The following is a 14,380-nucleotide window of genomic DNA, read 5'->3' as shown; positions in this document are numbered from 1 at the left end:
CTCAAGACTTAAAAATAACAGTCAGCAACACTAACATAATTGCACGGGATTTGCAGTCCAAAAATGTGCAGGTTAGGTGAATTGGCCATGCTAAACTGCCCGTAGTGTTAGGTGAAGGGGTAAATGTAGGTGAATGGGTCTGGGCGGGCTGCTCTTCGGAGGGTCGGTGTGGACTTATTGGGCTGAAGGGCCTGTTTCCACATTGTAAGTAATCTAATCTAATCACATTGAAATGGTCAGCATTTGCTATGATCAATCCTCAAACTGATAGCTACTTCAGGAGTCTGGAAATCCTAAAACTGCCAGTGATTCCATGTTTCCCCACACACAGCCCAGTGAGGTCCTACATCACGCTATCAATCCAATCATCAATGATCTGATACAGTAAGTTCTTTTTCACTATTAGATTTGTGATAAAATCTCTCAAGAAAGCTAAAAACTTGTTGAATGATGAACAATCGGATTTTTAATAATGCATTAAGTTCAGAGTGATGTTTGAATAAACATTGTCCCTGAACAGCTAATTTTTGGAATACCAAATATCTCCATCATGATAAAACATTCAAATTCAAATGTAAGATAATTTGTTTTAACAAGTTTATGATATTTGGTTTCACTTTAATCCTACATTTCCATGAATTGTTTATTTCGGTCTTTGAAACTTTGCTTAAAATGAGAAAACTGAGCTCTTCATTTGTTGGTTTGTTAAGAGAATACTTAAAAGCGATAACTTGTTCACCCTCCTTCAAAATGTCTCTATTGATGGACAGCTGCAGACCCTCTTTGACTAGCACCAAATTTCACCTTACTTAGTGAAAGCGAAAATGCAGCTCAGAGTGCTGCTGTTCCATCAATGACCATAAAATCTATTCCTGGGGAGTTTTGCCAAACAAAGAGGCCAGGAGGTGCAGATGCGTAACTCCTCGAAAGTGGAGTCCAGATAGACAGGGTGGTGAAGGTAGGCTTGCCTCCATTGGTCAGTGGATTGAGTACAGGAGTTGGACATCACTTTGCAACTGTAGAGAATATTAGTGAGGCCACTTTTGGGGTATTGCATTCAACTCTGGTTTCCCTGATATAGGAAAGATGTGAAACCTGAAAGGGTCTGGAAAGATTTAGCCAGGGTTAGAGGGTTTGCGCTATAGTGAGAGGCTGAATAGGCTGATTAAAATCATGAGGAATCTGTTTAAGGTGAATAGCCGAGATCCTTTTTCTCAGGGTAGGCGAGTCCAAACCAGATGGCACAGGTTTAAGGTGAGAAGAGAAAAATTTAAAAAGGGACCTGAGAGGCAACTTTTTCATGCAGAGGGTGGTGCGTGTATGTGGTACAAGTACCAGAGGAGGTGGCGCGTTCAATTATGAAACTTAGGCATCTGGATGGTTACATGAATAGGAAGGGTTTCAGGGATATGTGGCAAATGGGACAAGGTCAGTTTAGGACAGTGAGTTGGACCGAAGGATCTATTTCTGTGCTGTATAACTATGACTCTAATTGCAAATACACAAATTTCCAATCACTAAACAAGCTATTTGGAACTGTCACTTCTAAGAATTTCTGAAGGGTTCTGAATCAACAGACTATTAACACACTCAGAGAAAGCTACATTAAAGTCGATGGGGTTTGGGTAGGGACAAATATGTCAGAGGTGGTGAATTATAGTAATTGTAAGAATAATATATGGAAAAAAATATAATGGGGAAGTAAAAGATTATAAAGACCAAAGGACACATTAATTTAGACTGGCAAGGAATAAAAAGGAAATTGGACAGGATCTTATCAATACAAAGTTAAGTCATTAGAAAGGATAATGTGATAATTGAGAAACAAAAGAACCTAATCGAGGATAAAAGAATGGCAGAGTATGCTTTTTCATCGCTTTCACAGAAGCATGCCTTCATGTGAATTAGAGGATACACAGGGGAGCTGAAACAATTACTTGGAATAATTATAGATAAAGAAGTTCAACTGAAAATGTGGTGAAACTCAACTCAGAATGCTGAATAAAATCGTCTTTCAAATATCCTTGGATAGAAATGTTGCACCAGAGGGATGAAAGATTACAAATATAATGTCTCTATTTCAGAGTAAAGAAAATCACTTAGATATTAGCCTAAACTCAGGGGTAGGCTTCTAAAGGCTAAAAGAATAAAAGTACTCAATTGTAAAGATTAGAAACACAAGATAGAAGAAATTTGAAGTGCGATGAACCAAAAATCAATTGTATATTAAGATGCATCACTTTAAATTGTCTTATCCAATGAGACAAATTCACCTGATTTTTCAATTGCTCCATTAATACTAGGGTGGGGCATAAAGGATGAAGATTAAAGTCACATGAAATTGATGCACAAGCTGCAATCTTCAAAGTGCTTACGTGAACTGCAAAAATCAGGTTTTTAGACCAGCCTTCGTCACAAATAAAAATGCTGCATTCACTTGCAAAATAAACAACTTGAAGAATAAAATCTTATTACTTATTTGTTACCCTTCCTCAACATTTTTGTATAAATGCACAAATGACACTCTTATTTCATCTTTGCAAAACTATGACTTTAAAAATCATTGATTGCAACAAAGATTTCATGAATTGCATTGATCTAGCACCTTTAACATAGTAAAAAGTGCTTAACAAACGCTTTGTTGAAATTATTCATAGAGATGCAAATTGGATATTAAATATATTTCATAAAAACAATATCCCTCTATAAGACAAATCAGATTTGAAAATAAAACTGCATTCAGAGTTGAGACAACAGATACGTTACTTTTTTGGGGTCGGTATGAAGGCCTCCACCAGCATGCCCATGCCAGTCTGTCCTTTTACCTGCAAACTGCCACCACTGGGTTCCCTGGAAGAAAAACAAGGCAGTTATAAGAAAAAAAATACAGAACAAAGCCAAAAGTCAAAAAAATTAACAGAAATTATGTTACTGATTTCTAAAATTAGAAACTAACTCATTGACACGACACATTGAATACCACACTTACAAGCCAACTTGCATTTTAGTTATATTCAAAGCTACAGCCAACTGTTTTCATAACACATGTTTTGGCTGTAGATTTGAATATAACTGAAATGCAACTTTGATGGGAAGAATAGGAGTGCTGAATATTATTTAAATGGAGGAAGACTGTAGAAAGTTAAAAGAGAGGAATTTGGGAGTCATTGTCCACGAATCATGAAAGCTAGCACATAAGTTCAGTAATGATAGGGAAGGAAAATATAATGTGGCTATTATTTCATTGAGAAAGGAATATAGAAGTAGGAAGGTTTTGCTAATACTATACAAGGCACCAGTCAGACCCTGGTTAGAATACTGAACAGTTTTGGGCCTCTTATATCAAGACAGATATACTGGCATTGGAGGCTGTCAAGAGAAAGTTCACAAGGCTGACACCAGGAACGGAGGCACTACATTATCTGGAAAGGTTGAAGAGATTGGGCCAATACTTGTCGGAATATCCAAAAATAAGACTTTATTGAAACAAAATTCTTAGATGACGACAGGATGCATGTAGAAAAGCTATTTCTCCTTTTGAGAGAGTCGACAACCAGAGGGCATATTAGATTGCACATTTAAGACAGAGGAGGAGGAATCGCTTCTCTCAGAGGGTTGGGAATCTGTGGAATTTTTCTTTTTAACCGCAGAGGGTTGTTGAGCTTGAATCATTGAAGGCCAAGATTAACAGATTTGCAAGCAGTAAGGGAATCAAGGGTTATGGGGAATGTGGAGTTAAGGATTATCAGATTAGCCATGATCCCTGAATGGCAAAGCAGACTAATGAGCTACATGGCTGACCTCTGCTCATGGTCTCTCCTGGTTTTTCTCAATCGCCAAGTCAGTGCCCGGCATTGAAGCAACTGGGGCTACAACTATTCAATGAAAATTCAAGATCTTAAAATTCGCCACTACTGCAAAATACAAGTCAACAATTAAGAAACTTGCCTCAGGTAATTGCTGAAAGTCCAACAATTTTTAGTTCAACTGTATGGCCTCTTCTTAGTGTCTGACCAGAGACTTACTTCCTTTTAAACTTAGGAATTGTGTTTGGATTGCTTGATTTTTAGGGGGGAGGTTAATATGTAATAAAATTACACATTTTCTCTTTCAAGAAAATCATGCAATTTGTCTACTTAATTTTGATCTTGTAAATTAGATTTTAATAAAGCAAGAGCCACATGCTAAAAATGGGAAACCTATCACCCCATTTCAACTGGCTGTTATAATATAAACAAGCAAAATCTCCAGTATTGCAAATAATGCTCACTGATAAACAGGAAAGTTTAATCAATGGAAAAAAAACATGATCAGAAAGTCAATAATAAGATTACACAACACAACCAAAACTCCAATCCACTGCTGCACTCTCTATGAACGTGATTTCAACAGGAATTAGTTTTTTTACTAGATTATCTCCTTGCATTAAATCAGAAAGAGGAAAATTAACCTGGGTGCATTGCTTATACATCACTTAAATAATAAATTCACTTCAGTCCAGCCTTTTATTTTAAATAAAGGAATGCCATGAGTAAAGAAACTTAACAGATGGCAAGTGTTATTAAAAACTTTTAGATGGAGAATGAGAAAGTAGAAGATCAAAACAGGGACGGCAGCCACATTTTCTCAGTGTATTGTGACTGTGGTGTTCTAGAGCATTAATATTGATAACAAATATTACATTTAGAATGTTCTCGTTGTTGACAGATAGAAATCACTCAGCCTTCTTGCTGGTATCTCTGGCTCATAAAGCATAATAGTCCAGAAGTGGGCAAGTGTTTCATCTATGTCAATGCTGGTCTGAAGTGTCAGAACTGTACAATAATAACGGAATGATAAATTCCACTCATAACCCTTTGCCTCCAAACTAAGTACAACAGATAGTATTCATGGCAGGAGGTAGTGGCAAATGACAAAGAGATAATTTGAAAGCACAGGACTGAACGTTTTGGGTGGAGTGACTGCATTGCCATGAAAAACAGCTGCCTACAGTCATAATACACTGATTAGGCTAAATTGTGAGAGTTCTACACAGCAGAGTGCAGGAAGATCCACTCTCTGAAGCTGTCAACCAATCTAAAAGGTCAGCAGCTCCATTGGTGCTGGGAATGTCACAAGCTCTCTAGTCAGGCAAGCATTCGAAAATATAGTATGGATCCGGGAATGCTTCAAGTCCAACACTTTCAGTTGGGAAGAGTACGAAAAGCCAATGGGGAGGGACTATGGGAAAGTGGGTGGGGACACTTTCAGGAATATCCTTCTTGATGTGACACTCCCTGAAGATAATAACCCTTCTTCCTTCTCCACACTCCATCCATTTTATAAAACTAACAACTGCCTGCTCCTGCACAGCTGCTCCTATGCTGAACAAATCATTGAGTGGGCAGCAGTCTATCAAGGTCAACTAGGCTTTGAACAAGTTCCACTGAACCTTAATTTATTTTAAAAAACAAATGTTTGGCATGGTGCCAATTTGGGGCATTCACCCATCTTTCACATTGTGGGGGTGAGCTAGTCTCTTGGCTTACCAGTGTGGGTATGCAATATTCAACCTTATGTTGCACTTGTGAGATCCCATTCCACAGAGAACAAAAGATACAAAAGACAATATCATGGATTTACCTGTATTTTGTTCAACAATGCATTATGCGGAGGAGTTATTGTATTAAAATTCTTTCATCTGACCACGGGTGTGTAAACCCCCACCCTATCTTTGTAACCCTGCATTTCCCATGGCTAATCCACCTTGCCTGCACATTCCTGGACTGTGCTAAGAAACTAGAGCACCTGAAGGAAACCCATGCAGACAGGGGGAGAATGTACAAATGCCACACAGACAGACAGTCACCTGCGGCTAACATTGAACCAAGCGCTGTGAGACAGCAATGCTACCTACTGAACCACCATGCTGCCCTGCACAATGAATCAAATTCTTAACTTGATTTTTATAAATCAAAAAATGGAATTTTAAGACAAGTTTTGCATTTGCACAGATAACTTCAGTGGGAGAATTCAAATCTCTATATAGCCACTTGATTAAAGACTAATTTATTATAATGTAACAAATTAAAATTTCTCTTTCACACGATTACTTCTGAAATAAGATTTGAAGATTAATAAACGCCTCCAATTTCTGCTTAATTTCATGGTTTTCAGTCTCAGATCATCCTCCTCCAATTGCAGTGATACACATTATTCCTTACCACAAAGTTGGAATAATAGGAGATGCCCACTGGATAAAGTTTAGTAATTTCATTTTGAAAGGTTTAATGAAAATTGTAAATCAATTCCTCTTTCCTGATCATGGTTAATGCGATATACTTCAATAATGATTATAATAAATTAATTAAATCAAACATATAGATTAAACATTAGCAGCTTTGGCATGCCAGGCCACTTTACACATCAGATTTGATGGCTAGACTGTTCTAGGAACAGCCTGGAGTGCTCTCTTTTCTCTTCATTGGCCAACATTTGGAAAATTTGGAGGAGGCAATGCAAGCCAATTATTTGAATTACTGTTTTAGTCAAACCATATATAGTATGACAAGAAGTAACTGGCAAAGGGAGAAAATTCCACAGGGAGTCTCATCATTCCAAGTATAAAAATGTTGAATGTTGTAACAGACTGCAATTAAATCATGTAGTAGATGGAGGAGTGTCAAAAAATCATTAATAGGTAAATAAGTTAGCCAAATTTACTTCTTCCATACAATTGTCTCCACTTATTCCTATGAACACAAAAGACAGAGCACTAAAATCCAACCTTTGTAGTCTCCAATATGTGCCTTCCAGTTTCTCCCCTCAAATTTTGCAAGGTTCCAAATCTTGAATAAGGTGGAGAAGTCTATATGCAAAACAAAAGAAGAATCAGCACTTTTCATACACAGAAAATATTAATCGAAATCTTAAAGCTACCCCAAATGTTTTCAAAGACAATTTACTAAATAGAGATGGAGCTGTGCATTTATTAGGCAGAAAATTAATAAGGTAAAGTTCACTCAAATTAAATTACCGTGGAAATACTTGTCAAATGGAGATTATTAAGACAGTATCTAGTAGCTAATAAGGTGAACAAAAGTATTGCAGCACAACTGAATATTCGAAATCTTGCAGAAACACATCATTCAAGCTTGTAATTCAGTGTCTTTATGTTTCCAATAACAATTGCAGTTTGTCTCTTCCACAGTGAACAATGGACTTAGCAACACCAAGATGTCAACTGATGCCTCAGCACCAGAATTATAAAAATCAAGCATCACAGAAGCACCTTATTTAAACGAGATGTATTGTGCTAAAGTATGTGCAGAATACAGTTCATTTTCTAAAAAGGCCAATACAGAATGACATCACAATGTAGAAAGAGATAAAAATAGAAACAGTTACAGAGAACATATAGTTTTGCAATCTTCATAAGCTTTATCCTCTTGGCTGATTATTCTCTTTGAATACAATTTACAATAAAAGTAATCTCGGCTGCTTGGTAGCAAAGCTCACAATAATTTGGATTACATGCTATATAAAAGGAAGCTATTTTGTATGTACAACGTATTATGCAGGGACAACGGCAATGGCTGTACAGCCCTAAGTGTCAGTAAACCCAGAAAAGGCAGCAGCCAGTCAAGACGTTTGGGTTAGGCACCAGGTCAAACTTTAACACAATGGCCTGCTTCTTCCACGCCTACTTTATGACTTTCACGTAAAGAAGCCAGCAGCCAGAAATATCAAGAATAACTAAAACTTGTCATAGATTACTCTGTAAAAGATCCCATGCCGCTATTCAGAAGCGCGGGGAGTTATCCCGGCATCCTAGCCGACAAATGTGCCTCAAATCGACCATGGCAAAAACTGATTTTCTGGTTATCACCATCTTGTTGTTTGAGAGTGCTAGCTCTGCAAACACTGATGACCAAATTTTTTGTGTCAGAGCAGCTACAATGTTTCATAAAGAAAAGTGCCTTCTTGATTGTGAAGTCCTCACAGCATGGAAACACACTCTTCGACCTAACTCATCCACACTGACCAGATATCACAATCTGACCTTGACCCATTTGCCAGCATTTGGTCCTTATCCCACTAAACCCTTCCTATTTATGTACCCATGCAGGTGTCTTTTAAATATTTTACTGTACCCGCCTTGACTGTCTCTGGCAGCTCATTCCATACAGGCACTACTCTCACATTAAGCCTAAGCCCTCTGGTTTAGGATTCCCTCACCCTAGGAAAAAGACTTTGGCTATTCACACTATTCATGCCTTCTTTACAATCACCCAAGTCTCCGACGTTCCAGTGAAAATAGCCTCAGCCTATTCAGCCTTTCTATAGGTCAAACCCTCCAACCCTGGCAACTTAATTGTAAATCTTTTCTGTACCCTCTCAAGTTTAACAACATCCATCCTGTCGAAGGGTGACCAGAATTGAACACAGTATTCCAAAAGTGGTCTCACTAAAAATCTATACAGCTGCAACATGACATCCCAACTTCTATACAAAATGTTATGACCAATGAAGGCAAGTGCACCAAATGCCTTCTTCATCACCCTGTCTACCTGCGACTCCGCTTACAAGGAGCTATGCGCCTGCACTCCTCGGTCTCTGTTCAGCAACACTCCCCAGGGCTCTACCATTAAGCGTATAAGCCTTAGCAAAATGCAGCACCTCACATTTATCTAAATTAAATTCCATCTGCCACTCTTTAGCCCGTTGGCTCATCTGATGAAGGTTCCGTTGTACTGAGATAACCTTCCTCACTGTCCACTACACCACCAATTTTGGTGTCACCTGCAAACTTACCAGCCATATCTCCTATATTCACATCCAAATCATTTATATAAAATGACAAAAAGCAGCAGACGTACCACCGATCCTTGTGGACACAGGTCTGCAGTCCGAAAACCAAACCTCCACCACCACGTCTCCTACCTACAAGCCAATTTTATTTTAATTGGCTACCTTCACTGGATTCCATTTGACCAAATCTTACTGAACAGTTCACCATACGGAATCTTGTGGAATGCTTTGCTGAAGTCCATACAGACGATAGCTACTGCTCTGCCTTCAATCTCATTTTTCATCTCTTCAAAAAACTCAAAGTTAGTGAGACATGCTTTCCCATACACAAAGCCCTGTAGTTATGCGAAGCACTATATAAATGCAAATTTAAAAAAAAATATAATGTTCTGAGAAACAGCAGGCCATACTGGGAGCCAGAAACAAAGACAACAAATTGCAGTTAAGGCAAGTACGAATAATACAGCAGCACTGAGTGGCTAAGGAGCTGATGTATGGGAGAAGGATTTACATTTTTGGATCATTGGAATCTCTTTTGGGGTAGAAGTGACCTGTACAAGGAGGACGGATTGCACCTAAATTGGAAGGAGATTAATATACTGGCAGGGAAATTTACTAGAACTGCTTGGGTGGATTTAAACTAGTAAGGTGGGGGGGTGGGACCCAGGGAGATAATGAGGAAAGAGATCGGTCTGACACGTGTACAGTTGAGAACATGGTTAGGAACATGGGACTGGGATATCATAGCAATTACAGAAAATGGCTCAGGGATGGGCAGGACTGACAGCTAGGATACAAATGCTACAGGAAGGATAGAAAATGAGGCAAGAGAGGAGAGGGACTGGCATTTTTGATAAGGGATAGTATTACAACTGTGCGGAGGGAGGATATTCCTGGAAATACATCGAGAAATTATTTGGGTGGAACTGAGAAATAAGAAAGGGACGATCATCTTATTGGGATTGTATTATAGACCCCCCCAATAGTCAGAGGGAAATTGAGAAACAAACTTGTAAGGAGATCTCAGCTATCTGTAAGAATAATAGGGTAGTTATGGTAGGGGATTTTAACTTTCCAAACATCAACTGGGACTGCCATAGTGTTAAAGGCTTAGATGGAGAGGAATTTCTTAAGTGTGTACAATTTTCTGATTCAGTACGTGGATGTACCTACAAGTGAAGGTGCAAAACTTGACTTACTCTTGGGAAATAAGGCAAGGCAGGTGACTGAGGTGTCAGTGGGGGAGCACTTTGGGGCCAGTGACCATAATTCTATTCGTTTTAAAATAGTGATGGAAAAAAATAGACCAGATCTAAAAGTTGAAGTTCTAAATTGGAGAAAGGCCAATTTTGACGGTATTAGGCAAGAACTTTCAAAAGCGGATTGGAGGCAGATGTTCGCAGGTAAAGGGACGGCTGGAAAATGGGAAGCCTTCAGAAATGAGATAACAAGGTGAGGTGCCGGAAGACTGGAGGTTGGCAAACGTGGTGCCACTGTTTAAGAAGGGCAGTAAAGACAAGCCAGGGAACTATAGACCGGTGAGCCTGACCTCGGTGGTGGGCAAGTTGTTGGAGGGAATCCTGAGGGACAGGATATACACGTATTTAGAAAGGCAAGGACTGATTCCGGATAGTCAACATGGCTTTGTGCATGGGAAATCATGTGTCACAAACTTGATTGAGTTTTTTGAAGTAGTAACAAAGAGGATTGATGAGGGCAGAGCAGTAGATGTGATCAAATGGACTTCAGTAAGGCATTCGACAAGGTTCCCCATGGGAGACTGATTAGCAAGGTTAGATCTCATGGAATACAGGGAGAACTAGCCATTTGGATACAGAACTGGTTCAACTGGTTCAAAGAAGACAGAGGGTTGTGGTGGAGGGTTGTTTTTCAGACTGGAGGCCTGTGACCAGTGGAGTGCCACAAGGATCGGTGCTGGGCTCTCTACTTTTTGGCATTTACATAAATGATTTGTATGCGAGCATAAGAGGTACAGTTAGTAAGTCTGCAGATGACATCAAAATTGGAGGTGTAGTGGACAGCGAAGAGGGTTACCTCAGATCACAACAGGATCTGAACCAGATGGGCCAATAGGCTGAGAAGTGGCAGATGGAGTTTAATTCAGATAAATGCGAGGTGCTGCATTTTTGGGAAAGCAAATCTTAGCAGGACTTATACACTTAATGGTAAGGTCCTAGGAAGTGTTGCTGAACAAAGAGACCTTGCAGTGCAGGCTCATAGCTCCTCGAAAGTGGAATTGCAGGTAGATAGGATAGTGAAGGCGGTGTTTGGTATGCTTTCCTTTATTGCTCAGAGTATTGAGTACAGGAGTTGGGAAGTCATGTTGCAGCTGTACAGGACATTGGTTAGGCTACTGTTGGAATATTGTGTGCATTTCTGGTCTCCTTCCTATCAAAGATGTTGTGAAACTTGAAAGGGTTCAGAAAAGATTATAAGGATGTTGCCAGGGTTGGAGGATCTGAGCTACAGGGAGAGGGTGAACAGGCTGGGGCTGGTTTCCCTGGAGCGTCGGAGGCTGAGAGGTGACCTTCTAGAGGTTTACAAAATTATGAGGGGCATGGATAGGATAAATAGATAAAGTCTTTTCCTGGGGGTCGGGGAGTCCAGAACTAGAGGGCATAGGTTTAGGGTGAGAGGGGAAAGATATAAAAGAGACCCAAGGGGCAGCATTTTCACACAGAGGGTGGTACATGTATGGAATGAGCTGCCAGAGGATGTGGTGGAGGCTGGTACAATTGCAACATTTAAGAGACATTTGGAGGGATATGGGCCTGGTGCTGGCAGGTGGACTAGATTGGGTTAGGATATCTGGTCGACATGGATTGGACCAGAGGGTCTGTTTCCATGCTGTACATCTCTATGACTCTATGATGGGAAGTTGTAAAATTTCTAGGAAACAGATGTGTGCGCCATTGAAAGCGCACATGAAGTTGGTTTTAAAAAGCAACCAGAGGATGGCATCTCAGGTATAAGGGAGATTGCTTATTTAAACTTCACTAAGCAATTATAAGACACTTAAAGGGTACACAAGTGCCACCTCATCATGATTAAACGACAAGTAATTTCACCACTGTGGGTAGTTTACATATACTAGTCATTTGTTCAAAGTTTGGGAGAAGATTTGTAGCTCGGGTGCTCGTTGTTGTGGTTCTGTTCGCCGAGCTGGGAATGTGTGTTGCAGATGTTTCGTCCCCTGTCTCGGTGACATCCTCAGTGCTTGGTAGCCTCTTGTGAAGCGCTTCTGTGATGTTTCCTCCGGCATTTATAGTGATTTGTATCTGCTGTTTCCGGTTGTCAGTTCCAGCTGTCCGCTGCAGTGGCTGGTATATTGGGTCCAGGTCCATGTGCTTATTGGTTGAATCTGTGGATGAGTGCAATGCCTCTAGGAATTCATGAAACGACACGACCAGCTATCCTTAGTAGCCACACACTCAGATGACAAGCATCATGAGTTCGACTGGGACAACACTACTATTATAGGACAAACCAAACAGAGAACAGCCAGGGAATTCCTAGAGGCAGAAGCGCTTCACAGGAGGCTCCCAAGCACTGAGAATGTTACCAAGACAGGGGACGAAACGTCTGCAACACAAATTCCCAGCTCGGCGAACAGAACCACAACAACTAGTCATTTGTATTTATTCATTCAGGGAAATAGGGAATAAATGTCAGCCATACCCTATCTCTAGTTGGGCTTTCACACTGCCTTCTTTAAGGCAGTCCATTTGGTGTAGATACACCCACCATGCTGTTAGGAAGGAATTCCAGGATTTTAATCCAGCAAAAGGTGATGGAATGTTGAAACATTTACAAATCAGGATGGCTACTGGCTTGGAGGAGAACTTGCAGGTGATATTGTTCCCATCTATCTTCTGTCTTCACAGTTTGTAGTTGTGGAAAGAGCCTTGGTGAATTTCTGAAGTACATTTTATAGATGGTACATGGTACTGCTAAACGGAGAGCATGAATGTTTGTAATGTGGTGCCAGTCAGGCTGGCTGCTTTGCCCTGACTGATGTCAAATTGAGGGCATTCATTCAGACAAGTGGGGAGTACTCCATCATACTCCTGACTTTCTATCTGTAGATGGCTCATAGGCTTTTGGGAGTGAGGTGGTGACCTACAGACTGCAGGATTCTTAACCTCAGAAGGTCTCTTGTGGCTGTAGTATTTAAATGGTTATTCTAGTTTGATTACTGGGCATTGGTAACACCAAAGATATTGACAAAGGTGATTGGTGTCAGAAAGCCAAATGTGCAAAATGACATTATTGTAATCTCACTGATAGTAATACTAGACAAATCAGATCCCAGAATGAGACCTACCTTGATGAGTCACATTTAATATTAGACATTGGTTATTGTGAAAGCTCGTCACAGAAACATTCACACTTAGCTGCTTTAACAACAGAACATATGTTTATTGCACAAAAGATATAAACAAACAAAGCTATGTTATGAAGACCTTAATGTCACAATCCACTTGGGAAAGCACACTGATAATTGAGCCCCACTAGTGCTGCAACATCACAGACTCAAAGCCCCCAATTTTCCTGTCTGATGAACTAAGGTTATCAAAACACTAAACAGGTTTCAGTTTTTGACATAAAAAAACTATTTATTATAAATAAATTAGTTTTAATCACAGGAAAATAAAACACGAATTGAGGGAGGGGGAGGGAGGGAGTTGTCTTTTTAAGTGTCTGGAGATTTTTGTTGCAGTTCTGTTCATCAAAGGCTAATTCGTTTAGATTTGAAAAAACACTATTTGTGTGGGTCAGGAGTTCTCAACATGACAATTCTGGAAACAGCAAATGCTGGAGATCACAGTGGGTCGGGCAGCATCCATGAAGAGAGAGCAAACTAACATTTTGAGTTCAGATGACTCTTCATCAGAGCTGAAGAGGAGTCATCTAGCCTCAGAACATGAGCTGGCTCTCTCTCCATGGATGCTGTTTGACTGTGATCTCCAGCATTTACTGTTTTCAGTACAGATTCGAGCATCTGCAATAATTTGTTCCTACGTGATAACAATTCTGTTCACTTGCCCAGCAGCCAGTCAACAGCCTGTCTCTAGGTAAAGTTGCCCTCTACACACCCAGAGGGCTGATGATTGCAGCAATCCTTCCCCATTACTTGAACATAGCAACAGTGTAAATGCAGCTCACAATGTGTTCCAGTAACATGTTAAAACTGTAACATCTCCTCCCACAGTTTACTTGATGTAAAGCAGCATCTTTTTCCTATTTTGGTCTACAAACCAAAAACAGAGAAAGATGAAAAAGATTCAGCCTTTTCAACACTGTGGGCGGCACGGTAGCACAGTGGTTAGCACTGCTGCCTCACAGCGCCAGAGTCCCAGGTTCAATTCCTGACTCAGGCGACTGACTGTGTGGAGTTTGCACGATCCCCCCCGTGTCTGCGTGGGTTTCCTCCAGGTGCTCCGGTTTCCTCCCACAGTCACAAAGATGTGGAGGTCAGGTGAATTGGCCATGCTAAATTGCCCGTAGTGTTAGGTGAAGGATAAATGTAGGGGTATGGGTAGGTTGCGCTTCGGCGGGTCGGTGTGGA

At 40.2% G+C, this 14,380-nt stretch overlaps 1 protein-coding gene across 3 annotated transcripts in view; it reads right to left on the bottom strand.

The window, feature by feature from the left end:
- abcb7 (ATP-binding cassette, sub-family B (MDR/TAP), member 7) overlaps positions 1-14,380 on the bottom strand; it is an 87,681-nt gene that overhangs the window by 56,007 nt on the left and 17,294 nt on the right. For all 3 annotated transcript variants that reach the window (XM_072595423.1, XM_072595422.1, XM_072595424.1), the window contains exons 2-3: positions 6,767-6,847; positions 2,767-2,850 (exon numbers count right to left, since the gene is read on the bottom strand). In XM_072595423.1, coding sequence (XP_072451524.1) covers positions 2,767-2,850; positions 6,767-6,847 — 165 coding nt within the window. The remainder of the gene's footprint in view (positions 1-2,766; positions 2,851-6,766; positions 6,848-14,380) is intronic.

This window comes from Chiloscyllium punctatum, chromosome 25 (genome assembly GCF_047496795.1).
Source record: "Chiloscyllium punctatum isolate Juve2018m chromosome 25, sChiPun1.3, whole genome shotgun sequence".
NCBI lineage: Eukaryota > Metazoa > Chordata > Chondrichthyes > Orectolobiformes > Hemiscylliidae > Chiloscyllium > Chiloscyllium punctatum.
This window is presented reverse-complemented; position numbering and strand designations above follow the sequence as displayed.